Here is a 19,303-nt window from a genome sequence, read left to right as displayed (position 1 = left end):
GGCCGCGGCGGCTCGCTTTCCCTTCAGGCCCTCGCCCCGCCGATTCGGCGCTGACTTCATTCACGGGCCCGCCCGCCTGCCCATCACGCCTCGCTCCGTTCCGATTGGCTTTGCGCTGAAGGGTGGGGCGTCCCTTTTGCGTTCGTTTCCTCGGAGCGGGCTCGCGGCTCGCGCATGAGCAGTCCGGGCTCCGGGTCGGTTGGTGGAGCGTTAGTCGGCGTCGGCGGAGGTTTGAGAGGAAAAGGGCCGCCTCCCCTCAGTGGTGGCGGGTTAGGGCGCAGCGGCTGCCAGAAGCAGCGTAGCCCTTGTGCGGGGATGTGGGAAGCAGCTGACGAAGGGGAGAAATGGGGTTCCAGGCGAGGGTTTTCCAAACTGGGGGGGGGGGTCTCCAGCTGTTTTAGGACTACAATTCCCATCATCCCCCACCACTGTTCCTGCTAGCTAGGGATGATGGGAGTTGTAGTCCAAAAAAAGCAGATGGAGACCCCCCAGTTTGGGGCTGTTCTAGATGAAGTGAAGCGGTGCTTTTTATGCTCAACTCGAAATAGAAAGCTTAGTCAGCGATGGGAGACTCGACCAAATCTTCCTTCCAGTAGCACCTTAAAGACCAACTAAGTTAGTTCTTGGTATGAGCTTTCGTGTGCATGCACACTTCTTCAGATACACTGAAACAGAAGTTGCCAGATCCTTCTATATAGTGAGAAGGTGGGGAGGGGTGTTAACTCAGAAGGGTGGTGGGAATGGGGGATAGGCAGATAGCTGAGATGAGCCTGTTGACGACTCTTAACGACTGCAATAGGTCTTACAGGAAAAAGGCAAGGGGTGAGAAGGTGAAAAATGGCTTAGTCATGTATAATGGGATAAGAATCCAATGTCTTTGTTCAGACCAGGTCTCTCCATGGTTTTAAGTTTGGTAATGAGTTGCAATTCAGCAGCTTCTCTTTCCAGTCCACCTTCTCACTATATAGAAGGATCTGACAACTTCTGTTTCAGTGTATCTGAAGAAGTGTGCATGCACACGAAAGCTCATACGAAGAACTAACTTAGTTGGTCTTTAAGGTGCTACTGGAAGGAATTTTTTTATTTTGACTATGGCAGACCAACACGGCTACCTATCTGTAACTCGACCAAATCTTGACAAGGAAGTGTGTGAATCCCATTATTTTCCTCCAAGGGTTTGCAAACTGCCTGCATAAAAGTCAAAAAAGCCTCCCGGGTTTTTGTCTGCTTTATGGACCAGAATGAGAGTGACCAAGTCATCTTATCTGTCTTTTTATTTATATACTACTTTATGCCAAAATATGCTACCTTGGTGGCAATAAGGTGTGAATGGGTTCTAGAGAGAGGCTCCTGTGATCTCTTGAAGAACAGTGCATTATTTTATATTATTATATTTATAAAAATTGCATTCTTTTATATTACTTCCGTAAGATGTGAGTAGTATATAGCCTCATTGAGTGCTATTATAGTGGGGTTGTTTCATATGAGTTAGACCAGGCATTTCTAAAGTCCGTTTCAGGGGCCTAATCTGGTCAGTTTAATCTGGCCGCTGTGGCAGTTTATTCCCTGGGGTAAAATCCTAAAAAAACCAATCCTAAAAGAAGCTCAACAACTCCAACCCTAAAAGAGTTCAACAACTTCAATGTTAAAGAAAGGTCAACAACGTTGGTCGGCCCCCACGGCCCTTCACTTCATCAAATCTGGCCCTCTTTGAAAAAAATTTGGACACCACTGAGTTATGCCTTCTGTTCTAGAGCTTTGGGTTCAAGCCTGAAAATATTAAGTTAGATTAGGTAAACATTTCTGTATCTTTTGAAGGACAGTGACTTGGGACCATGGACAGAAGAAATGATCCAGACAGACGGCTGAACCCACCAGCTGCATTCAGAGGTTCAAAGCCCACTGGTAAAGCAAGAGCAAATTTATTATCTCAATTCCCCACACACTGATTTTTAAAATATTTGCTGCCTGCTTACGATGCAAAGAGAGCCCAGCCACAGTTACCTATATGTTGCTGGACTCTAGATAAAATATCTGTAAAGTACATGAAGCCTCTGTTAGTAAAAAGTGCAGCTACTAGGTTACCAAAACCAGCCATAGAAGACTCATCTTGCCAGTTCTTAAGCAGTGAAGCTGGTTTCTAGTCACAACTGAACATGATAGTTGTTGCCTATATAGTCCAAATGGCTTCTTACTTGGCTATTTGAAAGGCTGCCTTTATTGTATGAATTTGCCGAACTGTCATCTGAAATGACTCCTGCCATGATTTGAAGTTAGGCAATGCATGACTGAAGTGAAGGTTGTTCCAGCATTGTCAAACTGATCTTCCCCCATATTCTTTCTATATTTCTTGTGCATCATATTCATTTATATACAGTAGCTGCCAACAGCACTGTTTCAACATTTGGACTGATACAAACTGCTTTAGGAAGCATTATTGTCTGGCAAGTGTGATTTAAAAAACCCAGCAAGTCATAGGTAAAGGTAAAGTGACCCCTGACCATTAGGTCCAGTCGTGACCGACTCTGGGGTTGCGACGCTCATCTCGCTTTATTGGCCGAGGGAGCTGGTGTACAGCTTCCGGGTCACGTAGCCAGCATGACTAAGCCGCTTCTGGCGAACCAGAGCAGCGCACAGAAACGCTGTTTACCTTCCTACCTATTTATCTACTTACACTTTGACATGCTTTCAAACTGCTAGGTTGGCAGGAGCAGGGATGCGTCCCTATAAAACTGTTTCTGCCTGGTTTCGAACCAGGGACCTTTCGCGTGTGAGGTGAACGTGATAACCACTACATTACAGAAACTGTGGGCCTTAAATGTAGATTGTGCACAGTTATTCACATTTCAGCATAAGGAAGGGTTTTTCAACTAGTTTCTGGAGCAGCACCTCTTAAGAGCAGCAAATATTGACAGGAGATAATGTTTACATGGTAGTGCAAAGCTTCACCTGTTGGTTTTTGCAAATCAAGATATTGTTAAAAGCACAAGGCAAGCCAGGCTATCCCTCCTCCTCCTTTTCTAGTCAGTTCTCACCCCTCCTTTGCAGTTGCTAACTATGTTTGGTGAGAATTTGTGTTAGCTTTGCACAACTTCTGCTAGTATGAAGACCAGTTATGTGGATCTGTTTTCTGCATCTCGATTATGAATGGTTTCCTTTCAATGAAAGTTTTCCAGATCACCCTATTTCCTGCACTTAAACTCTTTCTAACAGGGCTATGTGGCAATCTAATGTCATAGCAATCTGCTGTCATTTCTTCCTTAGGGCCAAAGGAGTTGATCCCACCTTCACATTTCCAGAGCCGGTCAGCACCACCTCTAGCTGTCTCTACTACAGTGCCCTGGGATGTCCCTTGCCTTCCTAACTATGAGGCAGTTGAACTCAAGCGAGAAAACCAGAGATTGAAGGATGAACTCCACAGATGGGCCACAAAGGGAGATAAGGCAGAAGAACCAGGAACCAGAACCAGGTGAAATGACCCCTACAATTTCTCCCCTTCCTCTGATCCATTTCACCCTATACCACCCAATTATGAACATTATTTTACTTATTTAACAGCATTTATAGACCAGGTAATCAAAAAACAAAAATCTCTAAGCAGTTTACATAAAATAGTGCAAAAACATTAATCAAAACACAGGTGAAATAAACAGAATGTAAAAACAAGCATGCTTAATAAAAATACAGTGGTACCTTGGTTCTCAAACTTAATCTGTTCCGGAAGTCCGTTCCAAAACCAAAGTGTTCCAAAACCAAGGCGCGCTTTCCCATAGAAAGTAATGCAAAATGGATTAATCCGTTCCAGACTTTAAAAAACAGCCCCTAAAACAGCAATTTAACATGAATTTTACTATCTAACGAGACCACTGATCCATAAAATGAAAGCAATAATCAATGTACTGTACTATAAAATAAGTAAGACAGTATTGTAGATGATAAAAATTAAAATTATTTTTTTTTCTTACTAGCACTGATGATAGTCATTGTTTGGACTGGGGGGCTTTTATCCATTTCCGCAGTCACACAATCAGTAGCTGAACTGGGTTCCACACAGTCACAAAAACAAATTAACCGAAAAAGCCTCAAAAACAAAAATGCAGAATAAACAGCAAAAGCATCAAACTTAATCCGTTCCAAAACATTCAAAAACTAAGATGCGGCTTCTGATTGGAGTAGGTGCCCTGGAAACAATAGCTGACAGCCGCATCAGACATTCAGCTTCTGAAAAACGTTCAAAAACCGGAACACTTCTGGGTTTTTGGCATTTGGGAACCAAGGTGTTTGAGAACCAAGGTACCACTGTACATGTTTTCGTAGGTTTGCAGAAATAAAAATAGATTTTATGAGACACTTCCCTTAACTTGTGGCTCTCCACTGAAGAACTGAGTACAATGAGAACTGAGAGCATCTCCTGCTAGGCACATTGTACCCCAGCTTTGCTCTATTTGCTGTATCTCTCTGGTGGTCTTCTCCCCTTTTCCCCGGGAATCATTCCATATACTGGAGTTCAGCTTGTGACCAGCTCACTCCTTGAACAGCAGCCCTTAGAATGGAAACACCCTGAACTTTTGAGCTAACTAGCAAGACATAAAATAGTGCCCCCTGGAGGTGGGAGGACGTTATGACAAATTCTTTATCTTACAGGTCATTGGATAGAGGAGCTGAGCCCTCAAGCATATGTCACACCTTGGCCATGTCCCAACAGGCCGAGATCATCTCCCACCAGCTCCACGAGATCCAGCGACTGGAGGCGGAGCTTGCTGCCTTCCGAGTTGCCTCAGCCCAGCAAGAAGCAGCAGTGGCCAGTCGAGAAAACACCCTCTCTGACCTTCAGAGTGAGCTTGCAACACTAAAAAGCCGGAGCAAGGCAGAGGCTGCTGGCTTGAAGGCAGAATTGGAGGAAGTCAGGAGCAGCAGCAGACTGGAAATTGAGGCTCTCAAGGTAGAGCTGGAGGAGCTTAGGAGGCAGAGGCGCTTGGAGGCCGATTCCCTGAAAGAGGAGCTGGAGTTGACCAAGGAAAGAGCCAGACATGAAGTTGGGCTGGCGCGAGGAGAGCTGCAGGAGGCCCTTGAAAAAGCAGATGCTGAGCAGAGGAGGCAAGAGGAAAGGGTGCGAGAGTGCCTAGAGACAGTGCTCAGGGAGCACCAGGCGGAGGTGAGTGCTCAAAGGAAAGCAATCTGGGAGAAAAAGTTGTTTTGAGTGGGTGCAGAATAAAAACTTGGATTGGCATCTCTGCTAGATAAGTCTCTGCAAGCCGTGGAGAATGGCGGTCCTCCAAATGCTATTGTACTCCAGTTCCCACCAGCCTTAGACAGCATAGCCAGCTGTCGCAGATAATGGGAATTACAGTGCATCAGCTATTGGTGGGCTGCAGGTTCTCCATCCCTTGCTCTAGGTTTTCTGGGAGAGTAGTGTGAATAGCAGGAGGTTGCTGCTCACCAGGATGTTAGCCTCTTCCTCTCTTTCCACAGTTGTCCAGGCTTTCTGAAGTCCACGGGGCTGAAGTTGCGTCCCTGAAGCAGCAGCTGTGGGCACTCCAACAGGATTTGGGGGCTCAGCAGAAGGAGGCTGTCCAGCTAAGGGAGAAGAGAGACGTTCTCCAGAACCAACTCAGGTGTGATCACTGCTCCAGGTTCTTTTCCTCCAAGGGCCCATTGGGGTTGTCTCCAGGCTGTGCCAAAGGCAACCCCTTGTATTTCTCTCCTTCAGTGCAGCCGAGGCAGAGCTGGCTTCCCAGAATGCTTCGCTCCTGCAGCTGAAGACCTATGTTGGGGAACAGGAGTCAAAGCAGCCTAGTGCTGAACGGGAGCAACTTATGAGCAGAGTGCAGGTGAGACCCAGGGGCTTTTCAGACATGGACAGTTAGCAGCATCTAAGTGATGATTATGATGATATTTTATTATTTATACCCCACCTATCTGACTGGTTTGTCCCAACCGCTCTTAAGTGTTGCTGTTGTGCTTTAAGCTACAAGTGGAATACCAACTTTGCTTCCATCCTTCTGGAATCCAAATAACCATCCTGTTGCCCTTTCTCCAGCTTCAGGTGGGGGTGGGTGGAGCTTGAGCCATAGTGGGTCAGAGAGCACTTTAAGACCTCTGATTGTTCCTAGCCATGCCTTTACCTGTCCCACACCTGGCATTACATATCACATCAGGAGAGGGGCTGATGGTCACCGTTTTGGGAAAACGGACTTCCCAGGCCAAGTTAGGAACCCTACCAGGCCTAATTTCCCCTGCACGCCTGAGGGTTAACCCCCAGCCTCAGAAATGGCTGGAGCAGTACATACAATCTACTGTAAGGTTACCAGATTTTTTTCAAAGAATCCGGGAACACTTTTTTTTTGAAAAGAGGAAAAAAAGTTATTTTTAAAAAAGTAAAAAAAGAAGAAGAAGAAGCAATGTCTTCTCTTTTGTGGTCTCCTCTGTCTCACGGCCTTCCTCTGGGCCCTGGCCTGCTCTCTTGGAGTGGAGTAGGCTCAGGTCGGGCCTGGGCTCGGCCACGTGTCCTTGCCCTCCCGGTGCTTTCCTACCTCCTCAGTGGCGGCAGTGGTGTGGCAAGGGCGGGGCTCCCCTCTTTTTTCTCCTTCCTCTCTCTCTCTCTCTCTCTCTCTCTCTCTCTCTCTCTCCCTTCTCCTCTCCTCCTTCTCCCTGCGTCTGCTCTGGGGTTTTCCTGGCACTGGAGCGCTGCTGGGCAGTTGGCCGGGTGGCTGGGCACTTTCAGTCTCGGCTCAATTTGGGTTGTGGGGGGGGGGTCAGCGGTTCCCCCAGTTAACGCGCCGGGCGTCCCCGGTTCCCCCTCAGCAGCGGCAGTCTCAGCAGCCCGGAGCCAGCCTGGTAGCGCAGTTGGCTCTGGCTGGCTTCAGGAGCTGCCATGACGCCTGCCATTTTGCCTCGCCGGAAGTCCTCATATGATGTGTCTTGTGGTGTTGAACCAATCATGCAACTTTCATTCCCTACTAATAAATCTACAACACTTAACATATAAATCCGGGGACAGATTTGTAAATCCGGGGACTGTCCCCGGGAAACGAGGACGTCTGGTAACCATAATCTACTGCAGAGTTGCTTGATGAATTACCAATACCTGGAGGAATTGTGCAAACTGTTCTACTGTGCTTTTTAAAAAGTCAGATTTTCAGAGTTCAGGGGAGTGGAGGAAGGAATGTTGAGCACAGAAAACAGGAACGGAATACTTTGTTCATGACAGCATGCAGATGCCCCATAAAAAGTGAGAGAACAAAGTGTGGCTGTTCCACATGAAATGCCCAGTATGGAAGCAGCCCAGGATAGGAAAGGTAACACAAGGCACTTCAAATAGCAGAGCTCCTTTTCTTCTGCATGGATTTATGAGTATGCAGTATGACTGCAACATTATTTTGCTCCTATTTCAGCAACTGGAAGAAGAGAAGGATGCCCTGAAAATTACAGCTGAGCTGCTGCAGGTTCGCCTAACTTCCCTCAGCGATATTCTGACACTACAGGAGACGGAGCTCAGCAAGAAGGTAAATACATTTGAGGACAGTGGGTATGATAGTGAAGAATAGTAGCTTTGTGGGTCCCAAATAGTAGATGACAGAACTGCAAACTATTCAAAATAACTCTTTTGATTGATTGGGTATTGGGTACACATACACCCTTCTTAAAAACTGTTTTATTTCATATTTGATCATTTCAGGTGCATCTTGAGGATCCTCTCCGGCCTGAATCATCTCAGAAATGGCAGTACCTGCTGACTCGGTGGCGGGAGAAAGTATTTTGTCTCCTGGTGCAGCTGAAATCTCAGGAGCTCAGTCACAGGGATACTACCAAAGTGCTAGAAAGGAAGGTATGTGCTTGATTTGAGGGAGGGGGGCTGTGTTGGAGTGGAGCAGGGTGAACCTGAAAGCCCAAGCTCCTAGGTAGGTTTTTTGAAAATGGAGTGTGGAAGAGCATGAGAATTGTGAGTCAGGACTCCTGGGATCTCCAGGAAGGGAATCTGAGGTTTCTGTGAGGATTACAGAGATATCTGAATTCATGCTAGTTGTGGAGGAGCCTGGCAACTGTTACCAGGCTAGTAAAAAAATAAAAGTTGCCTGCTACCAACTGGACTATCAGAAGAGGGAGAAGTCCTTGAAGATACCTGCTATCTTTCTACTTTGGTTGGAGATGAAATTATTATTTTTTGAATTTATATACCACCCTATACCTGGGGGTCTCGGGGCGTCTCTTGAAAGCAAGCAGGTTGGCAGAAGATGGGTGGAGCAATCTGCCGCAAGCAATGTTGTTAGCAGTCAAATTGTTAAATGCAAAGCTTACTTGATAATAAGCCAGGTCTTAATTTTCTGCCTACAGGTCAAAGAGCTAGAAGGTGAAGTGGAGTCCAGAGACCAGAAGGTGGCACTGTTGCTCCACAGCCTAGAAGACAAATCTGCTGAAGCAGATATGGAAAGAGTGAGAAACAAAGTAAGTTGTTCTCATATGCCCCTTGCCCAAGAAGGCAAGATTGGAAAGGGGCACATCCTTTTCCCCATTAAAACAGGGTTAAGAGCTGAAAGGTGATGCTAAAGGGCGGAGGCGTTCTTGACAAGTGAATTTAGGACCTCTCTCTTTAAGGGGGAGAGTATTGCTTAGAGCTTTCTCATTCCTTCCAGACTCTGCAGGCAGAGGCATTGCGCTCGAATGATTTGGCACAGGATCTTCAACGGAGGGCAGAGACCGCTGAAAATGCCCTTCGGGGCCTGGGGGATTTTGTCAGCAGGTAACTAGGAAAGACAAAGCAATAACACCGCATAACACCGGTCTTGAAACGTTTCCGAGCACAATTCAAAGTGTTGGTGCTGACCTTTAAAGCCCTAAACGGCCTTGGTCCAGTATATCTGAAGGAGCGTCTCCACCCCCATCGTTCTACCCGGACACTGAGGTCCAGCACCAAGGGCCTTCTGGCAGTTCCCTCACTGCGAGAAGCCAAGTTACAGGGAACCAGGCAGAGGGCCTTCTCGGTAGTGGCGCCCTCCCTGTGGAACGCCCTCCCACCAGATGTCAAAGAGAACAACAACTACCAGGCTTTTAGAAGACATCTGAAGGCAGCCCTGTTTCGGGAAGCTTTTAATGTTTTATGTATTATAGTATTTTAATATTCTTTTGGAAGCCGCCCAGAGTGGCTGGGGAAGCCCAGCCAGATGGGCGGGGTATAAATAATAAATTACTATTATTATTATTATTATTATTATTATTATTATTATTATTATGGTTGGGTTCCCCCAGCTCTGTGGTCCTCCAGGTATTGAGGACTGCAGAGAGCCTGAGAAAGCCCAAAGGCCATTTATTTGACACCTCCAATTTACAGAAGTCTTCCTGCTCCTTCCTTGCTCTTGGCTAACTTTCATTTAATGGTCCAGGCTAAGATGCTGTGTCTTCTTCCGCTCCACAGGCTAAGCCAGCAGCTGACTGGACAGGAAGAATCATGGAGAGCAGCCTTGTCACGCCTCATGGGACTGGGAAACAGAGTTGCTTTTGCAGCCAAGAGAGTGGACACTGTCCAAGGTAATGGTGGCAAGCCATTTTGCAATCTAGACATACAATCTTCCATCGCCAAACACAAATCTTGATATTCTTGCTGGGCATATCTTGACCCACAAGAGTCTCAGTTACTTCCATATACCTAGTGAAGCTACGTTAACCATAATATTATAATCTCTTTACTTTGTTTGCATTGTTTTTATTTATGAGTTAGGATCCTACCCTCATGGTGGTGGATACACCCTTGAAAAAAACAGTGGTACCTTAGGTTACATACACTTCAGGTTACAGACTCCGCTAACCCAGAAATACTACCTCGGGTTAAGAACTTTGCTTCAGGATGAGAACAGAAATTGTGCTTTGACGGTGCGGCAGCAGCAGGAGGCCCCATTAACTAAAGTGGTGCTTCAGGTTAAGAACAGTTTCAGGTTAAGAACAGACCTCCGGAACGAATTAAGTACTTAACCCGAGGTACCACTGTAATCAAATTCGAAATTCTTCCATTTGTAACAATCCGGGATGTTGGGTTTTTATAAATCATTTTAATCCAATTACAGTAATCTAGTGGAAGACATGAGTGCCTGGCGTGCTCTGGTCCATGGGGTCACGAAGAGTCGGACACGACTAAACGACTAAACAACAACAACAAATAGGGAAGCCAAATTTACGTAACACAAACCCTATTAATTCTTTATATATTCTGTTAAAAGCCTTTTCTGCATCTAATGACAATCTTATAAACTCCTCTTCATCTTTATTTAAATTTATCAAATCTATTGTTAATCTGATATTATCTGTAGCTTGCCTTGTTTTTATAAAACCTGTTTGATTATTAGGTATCAAGTCTTGAATAACTTTTTGTAATTTTGCTGCCAATATTGCATTCAAAATCTTTGCATCAACATTCATTAATGATATTGGTCTATAATTTGCACATTTAGTAGGGTCTTTGTTAGGTTTTGGTATAATTAGTATTAAAGCTTCATTGAATGTTGTAGCAGATATACCTTTATGAGCTATTTCCTCATAGACTTTTAGAAGTCTGGGGACTAGTAGATTTTTGAATATTTTATACCATTCTATAGGAAGGTGGTCTGGTCCAGGTGATTTCCCATTTCCCATTGTATCTATGACATTCTCAATATCTAATATATTTAGGGGTGCTGATAGCATATCCTTTTGATATTCTTCAATAGTTGGTATTTTAATATCTTGAAAGAAGTTTTTCCACCTCATTCTCTGATATATTTTCTGGCCCTTCATATAATTTTTTGTAGAATTAAAAAAATTCATTATTGATATCTACTGATGAGGTTGCTGTGATGTTATTTTCATTTCTTATTAAGGGTATTATTTGGTTCACTTTCTTTTGTTTTAGACGATTAGCTAGAATTTTTGTTGGTCTTTCTCCCTGTTCCCAATATGTTTGTCTTAGACTTAGTAGGCTGAACTCAATTTTTTGAGCTAGTCTATTATTCAGTTCTAATGTTAGTTGTTGTATTCTTTCATATGTAATCTTAGATGGGTTATTTGCCATATCGCCCCACAGTGTTTTTAAAGAATTTTTAAAATTATTTTCTTTTAATCTTTGCAGCTTGGCTTTATGGGCAGAGAAAGATATTATCTTCCCTCTGATGTAAGCTTTGACTGGACTTAACCGTCCAGGGGTCCTTGACCTTATTTACATAATACACTTTCCACACTTGTAAGAAACTATTTTTTTAGTGGGGTGGCACTAAAGTTTTGAAACTTCCTGCCTATTGACATCAGGCAGGTGCCTTCACTGTAATCTTTCCAGTGCCTGCTTAAAACATGTTTTGTTTCTACACAAGCCCATCTAGTTTCACTTTTTCTCAGCTGTTGATTTCAATCATGGTTTGAATATTTTGAATAATTTTATTGCTTTATTTTGCAATGTGAACTGCTTAAAGTGTTTTAGAGCAATCAAGTGATATATAAATCTTGTTAAACAAATACTTTTTTAAGGCAGCTACCTCATGTAGTAGATTGCAAGGGAGGGGTAGGCTCAAGTTCCCCTGTCAGTCTTTGTATGGCTTGCCTTAGGTGCTGAAGAAGGCATTGTCCTAGCACCAGAGGTGTTAAATGGTGTTAAGATATGACTGCCAGTCTTTCCATACACAGAAAGGAATGGGAGTGCACTCTTGTTCTTTCCCTGAGGCAGAAAAATACATTGGGTCAGCCGTGTCTAAGGGATTTCCTATACCTTTCTTCTGGCTACATTATTTTAAGCTCATTGACATTTATAACTACAGTCAAAACACTAATTTAGATGGTTGCAGACAAACCCTTTATTCTTTATTATCTATATGTTAATGAATTTCACAACAGTTAAAGTGCTTTCCTTTTTGCCATCCCTAGATGTTGCTCTGTTCACATAATGTTCCCTCCCAACATACCAGACATACTTCAGATTATTTTCAGAGACTCCACAGACAACCTTTCCCCTCCCCTCAAATCTCTCAGGTGCCTTATCTTAATCCACAGACTTGACAATCCAATATTGTGCTATGCATATTTTAACTTTTAAGTAGAAGGTCATACTGAGTTCAGTTGAGATAATTTCCATATAAGTGTGACTAGGATTCTGTTCTCTCTCTCTCTCTCTCTCTGCCCTTTTTTGAATGGGACTGACTGAAGCTTTAGCCCCAAGCTATAACTCTATTCACACTTTGGCGCAAGCCTCACTGAATTTGTCCCTGAACAGGCACACGCTTAGGCTGTCAAAGGAATTGTCATTCTGTTAGCAATTGTAGAGGTTTCCAATAGAGATCACTGCATCTTCGCTAAGCTACAGTTCCCACAATTATTTTTGGGAAATCATGATAGTTAAAGCAGCATAAAACTGGTAAGTCTACAGTGTGCTGCAAATCCCTCTCAGTTTGAAATCCCTGCAGCAGGACTGGGGAACCTTTTGTCAGACCAAGGGTCACATTTCCACCTGGGGGCCCTATGCCTGTGGCGGGTGTGACCAAAAAGAAAAATAAGCGGAGCCATAAGTGTAAATTTTGCCTTTGCACAGTAGGCTGATTTCTTCACTCAGTCCTCTAGCCTGCATCTAGGAAGCAAGAGGCATGATTAAAACTCAAGGATGCAATCTAGCCAAGCAAAGGCTCTCAAGGGCTGTTTGAAGCAGAGCCTGGGAGGGATGAGGTGTCTCGAGGACCAGATAGAGGCTTAGAGGGTCATCTTTGGCCCCGAGGCCTGAGGTTTCCCACCCCTGCCCAGCAGCTTTTCACCTCTTTGCCTGTTCCTCTTATTTCTGCAACAACTGTTCATTGCTATAGTTTTCTAGGCTTCAGAGACAGGGGGGTTCAGCATGAAGTATGCATGTTTTGAATGAGTCTGCAAAAAACAACAACAACCCAGAACCCAAACTCAACAATTATTTCCATACCTTAATATGCATACTTTGTTTTCAGCACTGTACTTGGGATTTCTGTTGCCGGCCCCAAACATATATCTGTTTTGGCAGGTAAAGCCTCAAGGGCCTATGATAGTCTGCACTATTAAAAAAGAATTCTCAATTTGTGGAGTCCACATGCACGTCTCTCCCCCGCCCCTGCATTCTAAATGGAAATTGTGGTCAGCATACATATTTTCTTTTTGCAACATGTTTTCATAGGATCTTCATTTTTACTTACCAGTGGGATGACCACCTGGGCTGTTTTTGTGCTGTGTTTTTCCTCCTGTATATTATAACAACTAATACGTTTGCTTCTCTTTAGCACTAAAGTCTAGAATAGGAGCGGCTAAACTGTGACCCTCTAGACATGAATGGATTACAATTCCCATGAGCCCCAGCCAGCATGACCAATGGTCCGGGATGATGAGAGCTGCAGTTTTGCAACATCTGGAAGGCCACAGGTTCCCTGCTCCTAGTATATAAGTGGCCAAGGTCCCAAAATGAGCTTTTTGCCTAGATTTATTGCTTTTTTAAAAAGCTGATAAACTTCTGTCAATGAATAACTGAATAATTATGGCTTCCAGGGTTGGTATGCCAGAAGATAGCACTAGCCAGACTTCAGCAAGAGGAGAAATCTTGCACCACAAGATCAGACGATGAGAAGTAAGTTCAAAACTCTAATCTCAGTGCAGGCTGTGAAGAGTTGGTGACTGTGCATACTTCTTCCTTGAAAGGACAGAATGCTTTGCGGAATGGTCTTCACCGCAAAGTTGCTGTGCTTAAGCTTTCTGCTTCGTATACAGAAACTAAGACAGAAATAAGAGACATTGCCTGTGCCATTTCAGTTCCAGTCCATTCAAGACTTTACCCTTTGAATAGCTCAGTCTCCAGTTAAGAGAATTTAGTATCTTCTGTGTTAGAGCAGAGATAGCAAAAGTTGGGGATTAAAGTCCCTGAGTTTCTAGGAATAGTATTTGGCTTTTGCTGGGTAGAGCTGGAAGCCAAGGTCTAGCCTAACAGCAAAATATCTAACTGAAGCAAAGGCAGAGTTGAATGACTTGGCCCAGCCTTGTGGAGGAGTGGGATTCTGGCAACAACAACTTTTTGGTTAACTAGTGCAGTCAGCCAAAATTTTACCCCTGTGCAATTGAAACACTTGAGTGTCCAGGGTTACGACTGAACTTCTGATCTCTCTACTTCCTCCCCAGGATTCAGCCATCTTATGAAGACCTTCAAGCTGAACTACAGATGTTGCACAAAGAACGGGATCAACTCTCACTGGAGCTTAAACGTGGGGCTCAACTCATAGAGAAGAAAGTGGCTGAAGCAAAAGAGCAAGGTGACCAACTCTGAGCCCTCTTCTCACTAAGGTGACATAGCTGTATCTGTACAGTTTAAGACCACAGGTGAGGGTTCACCTGAATGAATTCTCCATACAGAACAAATTCCCTGCACTCAGAAGACCTAATGTCAGGTAGTACAGGTTGAACCTATTATTCTCCTGCTAGTTTATTATGTGCAGGGAATTTGTGCGAGGAATAATTTTCAGTGAGTCACCACCTAGAATCATAGAATCATAGAGTTGGAAGAGACCACAAGGGCCATCGAGTCCAACCCCCTGCCAAGCAGGAAACACCATCAGAGCACTCCTGACATATGGTTGTCAAGCCTCTGCTTAAAGACCTCCAAAGGAGGAGACTCCACCACACTCCTTGGCAGCAAATTCCACTGTCAAACAGCTCTTACTGTCAGGAAGTTCTTCCTAAAGTTTAGGTGGAATCTTCTTTCTGGTAGTTTGGATCCATTGCTCCGTGTCCGCTTCTCTGGAGCAGCAGAAAACAACCTTTCTCCCTCCTCTATGTGACATCCTTTTATATATTTGAACATGGCTATCATATCACCCCTTAACCTCCTCTTCTCCAGGCTAAACATGCCCAGCTCCCTTAGCCGTTCCTCATAAGGCATCGTTTCCAGGCCTTTGACCATTTTGGTTGCCCTCCTCTGGACACGTTCCAGTTTGTCAGTGTCCTTCTTGAACTGTGGTGCCCAGAACTGGACACAGTACTCCAGGTGTGGTCTGACCAGAGCAGAATACAGTGGCACTATTACTTCCCTTGATCTAGATGCTATACTCCTATTGATGCAGCCCAGAATTGCATTGGCTTTTTTAGCTGCCGCGTCACACTGTTGGCTCATGTCAAGTTTGTGGTCAACCAAGACTCCTACATCCTTTTCACATGTACTGCTCTCAAGCCAGGTGTCCCCCATCTTGTATTTGTGCCTCTCATTTTTTTTGCCCAAGTGCAATACTTTACATTTCTCCCTGTTATAAAGTTCATCTTGTTTGTTTTGGCCCAGTTCTCTAATCTGTCAAGGTCGTTTTGAAGTGTGATCTTGTCCTCTGGGGTGTTAGCCACCCCTCCCAGTTTGGTGTCATCTGCAAATTTGATCAGGATGCCCTTGAGTCCATCATCCAAGTCGTTGATAAAGATGTTGAATAAGACCGGGCCCAAGACAGAACCTGTAATAAGATGGTTCGGGCACAGAACTAGGCCCTACTGTCAGTGACAGCACCCAGAAACTAGGTGTAGAAAAGCAGTGGGGAGGTGATTTGGGTATATTGGATTGCTGGGCACTGCCCTCAACTGACTGTCTCCCCCCTGTCCTACAGCGGAGCTTGAGCTCAGGAAAACGAGGGAGTCATTGCAGAGCCTGCAGGAGGCACTGGAGGCAAAGGCACTGGTGGAACAGACACTGAGGCAGCAACAGGAGGCCACAGAGAAGCAGCTGGAGGCAAGCTGCAGCAACCTGCAGAGGAGTGAAGAGGCTGCAGAGAGTTTGAGGCAGGAGCTGGGACAGTTAAGAGCGGAGTATGAAACAGGTATCTTAGGGACATGCTGCATTTTTTCTGGGGAAGGAATGATTAACTTCAGAGGTGAGGCATGATGAGCTTTTAAATTGGCTTTTGCTTATGCCTCCCCTTCTCTTGTACATGGCTACCAGAAAACAAGCAAACACAAAGTGAAGTACACTCCCTGAGCACAGTTGCAGCACACAAACATATACATAGGATGAACATCTGGGTTGGAATGAGACAAGAGCTCTGCCACTGAAACACCTGATGCACACAAGGTCTCGGGTCGAATACCTGTCAATGAGGCTTGTTTGTTTGAGGTATATGTTTCTTGCTGCTCCTGTGAAAGGTCCCTGGTTTGACAACTAGGCCAATCCCTTTTTTCCTTGTAGCACACCAAAAGATGACAGGCCTGCACCTTAGAAAAATCTTTCTTAGACTGTTGAGGAAAGGTTGCACTGCAGGGCCAAAAGGACCTGAGCTAAATCAGCCATCACTTGACGCAAGAACCTCAAAGTATTCTATGCATCCGTGTACTTGCCTTCTTCAAGTACTTTTGCTTCACTGGAGTGTAGTATTGAACTAGGATGATGCCTCTCACTTGCCTGGATGGAGAGAGGTGGGTGTGAACAGAAACCCTTGAGTCCGGTATATCTGACTTCCGTTGCATGTTTTTTCACCCACTTTTGCCTCTAACCACATCCCGTTTTTTTCACCTGGCGCTGCCCACCGCCATGTGGCACTTGAGCTGAAAAGGGTTCCCCACCTCTCATCTAGCTCCTGGTAGGCCACCATTTGTGGCTGTAGGGCTGCTTTTGGCTTGGTGAGTCTGGGCCTGCATTTAGAAAAGCATAGAGAGCTGTCAGTGATCAAATGTGCAAAAGGTAAGGGCTGTCCACCAAGGGCAGAAGCCACTGGATACTGAAAACGTGAGAACGCTTGTAAATACAGTTAAGAGTCAGAGAAGGCTCTGCCACCTGAGAGATTTGATGCATGACTTCCTGATACAGTACTGTAATGAGCAAGGCATCGTGGGATGGGGGGCAAAACCCCTGCCTATTGTCATTTTCATGCCCTTTCTACATAGCCCTGCAGGAGAAGGTAACTGAAATTGAAACACAGATGCGCAAGGATCTGTCAGAAATGGAGAGAGGGCTCAATGAAGCACGGAGGGAACACACAAAGGCAGGTGAGCAGCACAACAGCTGTACAGGCAACAACCAATATACACGTGTCCAATTGATGCACACATCGCAGTGACTTTGGAGTGGCTGGGAAAGGGGGCCGGGCATAACGGCCATACGCATGCTCTGCCGCCGCACACAATGACCTGTTCAAATTGTGGATTGCCTGTAAATGGAAAGAGGCTACTGGGGTGTGTTTTGGTGCCTGAGGCAGAAAATCCAAAAGGAGTCTTCTTGTGAAAACTTATGTATTAAATAGCAGGCACTTTTGTTGACAAAGATTGGGCATCTGATTCACTGTGCGTAATGTAGAGTCAGTACTGAGGGCCACAGCTCAGGGATAGATTATATACTTTTATGCAGAAGGTCTCAAGTTCAGCCACTTGTATTTCCATTTGGGGGGAAAGTCACCTGCAGCAGCAGGACTGGGAAAAATCCCTGCCTGAAGCCTGATAGTTGTTGTCATAGCCCAGTGGTAGAGCATCTGTTTTACATGCAATTGGTCCTAGGTTGAATCCCTGACATTTCTAAGTAGGGCTGAGAAAGATCCCTGCCTGAAGCCCTGGAAAGCCGCTGTCAGCCTTTGTGGATAATACTGAGGCAGATGAACCAAGGGGACTACCTTAGTGTATAGCTGCTTCCTGTGTTCCTAGGGCAGTTGCAGTAGATGACACTGATAGCTGGATCAGTGGTTTGACTCTGCATAAAGTAGCTTTTGGTCTGCTGCACTGCAGGCGGAGCCAAACCTTCTTTACTCCCCTCTCTGCTTCTCATCCCTCTTTTGATCCTCCCTCCTGCTTTGTGTGTCTGCAGTGGTTGCCCTACGCCAGGCTGAGCGACAGGCAGCAAGAGACAAAGCTCGCAGCGACGAACTTGCCAAGCTGCAAGAGTCTGCCACGCAGCAGGAAATGGCACAACTTGAAGGACGTCTGCAGGAGCTTGAGAGGGACAAGAATCTGCTGATGGTACGTTCAAGGAGTGAAGGCACATGGCTGCCCCATATTGGTGCCTGTGGCATCCGTCAACATCTGGCTCTTTCCATGCACAGGCTACCTTGAGGGAGGAAGGGCTGTTGGTCCAGCATCGACAGAATCGGCTCGCAGCAGTCCAGGGCCCAGCAGAATCAATTGAGAAGACCGGATCTAAGCCTCCATCTAAAGGTATAGGGTGGGATCCAGTGAGTTGCATCAGCAGAACCCTGGGCAAGGACTTCGGCTTGCACAACAGGGCTCCCCTCCCCCCCGCACTTGCTCCCACCAAAATTGACCCCAGAACAGCTGAAATGCTTGTGCTGACAGAAGATTCAACATACTATTCCACCACACTTTACAGCAGCAGGCAGGCTTCAGAAGCGGCTATGTTCAGTTCTGTTCCCCAACATGTTGCTGCTACTGTCTGTGCCCTCCCCACAAGCATCTGTCTGAGGCAACTGCTTCACTCTGACTAATGATAGGGCTGGCCCTGATAATAGGGCAGCTTGGTATGTCTTGCTACATCCTACAGTTGGCAGGTGTGCCGTTTCCCTTCCCACAATCCCTTGCAATTCTTTTAACTGCCAGATATAGAAGCCTTCCTGTTTCTGTTCTTCCCTATTCTTCTCAACACTCATCCCAGTGGTCACCAGGTTAAGAGCATCTACCTCACTGGCATTCTCCACTGATCTCCATCACTCCATGATCTTACGGGCTTTTCTCCCTCTTCCTACAGAGTCTCTGTTTGCTGTGCTGGATGACCTACAGGTATTGGGTGCTGCTATACTGGGAGAAGAAGAAGCAGCAGACAAAGAGAGAGACACCAACAAGGGCACTTAAGTATAAATCCCTCCAGGGGAAGAAAAATCTGCTTGGAGACACCAGGCCATGGAAATGGATAGAAAGATGTCTGTAAATAAAAATTATTTTTATAGGCACATAGGCATTTATATTGGAAGTGTTTTTTTAAAAAACCTAGTCTCTAAAACACGTCATTACCTCCCACATCTCATTTCCTCCCTACCAATCTTGGTTGAGGGCTTCTTATATACACTGTTGATGCAAACCACCCACTAACTGCGTAAGATACATATATTCTTGTGTTCAGCCTAAAAAATGTTCAGGGGAGTTTACAATGCCTTATACAATTAATACAATATGGGTGATTGGGTAGCTAAGCTGGATGAACACAATTACTCAGCAAGGGTATATAATGTACAAAGGATGTGAAATGGAGGGGCAGGGCTTAGCTAGTCTGAGACATGTACAAACATCACTTAAGTACAGAGCTTAAGACACATCTCTCTGCTGACTAACTGCCAGTTTCATTTGTCTGTTTTCAATATGACCCTTTGGGTGTCCCTTTCAA

The 19,303-nt window shown here is 45.2% G+C and overlaps 1 protein-coding gene across 4 annotated transcripts; it reads left to right on the top strand.

The window, feature by feature from the left end:
- Window positions 1-133: 133 nt before the first annotated feature.
- On the top strand, window positions 134-18,872 carry CCHCR1 (coiled-coil alpha-helical rod protein 1). Of its 4 annotated transcripts, none has more exons than XM_081182016.1 (18): window positions 134-229; window positions 1,819-1,905; window positions 3,265-3,469; window positions 4,645-5,155; window positions 5,473-5,615; window positions 5,711-5,831; window positions 7,395-7,505; window positions 7,679-7,828; window positions 8,335-8,445; window positions 8,634-8,740; window positions 9,413-9,525; window positions 13,510-13,588; window positions 14,134-14,264; window positions 15,597-15,806; window positions 16,867-16,968; window positions 17,777-17,928; window positions 18,012-18,123; window positions 18,671-18,872. In XM_081182016.1, the coding sequence occupies exons 2-18, from the start codon at window positions 1,836-1,838 to the stop codon at window positions 18,772-18,774; spliced, it is 2,532 nt and encodes an 843-aa protein (XP_081038142.1). In that variant the 5' UTR covers window positions 134-229; window positions 1,819-1,835; the 3' UTR covers window positions 18,775-18,872. The 4 variants fall into 4 exon arrangements, with proteins under 4 accessions (XP_081038142.1, XP_081038144.1, XP_081038145.1 ...); XM_081182018.1 differs by lacking the exon at window positions 134-229 and adding an exon at window positions 236-563; XM_081182019.1 differs by lacking the exon at window positions 134-229 and adding an exon at window positions 1,122-1,147.
- Window positions 18,873-19,303: the final 431 nt, after the last annotated feature.

This window comes from Podarcis bocagei (genome assembly GCF_964188305.1).
Source record: "Podarcis bocagei genome assembly, chromosome: 2".
Classification (NCBI taxonomy): Eukaryota; Metazoa; Chordata; class Lepidosauria; order Squamata; family Lacertidae; genus Podarcis; species Podarcis bocagei.
Note: the sequence above shows the minus strand (reverse complement) of the source record. Positions and strands in the feature narration are given on the sequence as shown.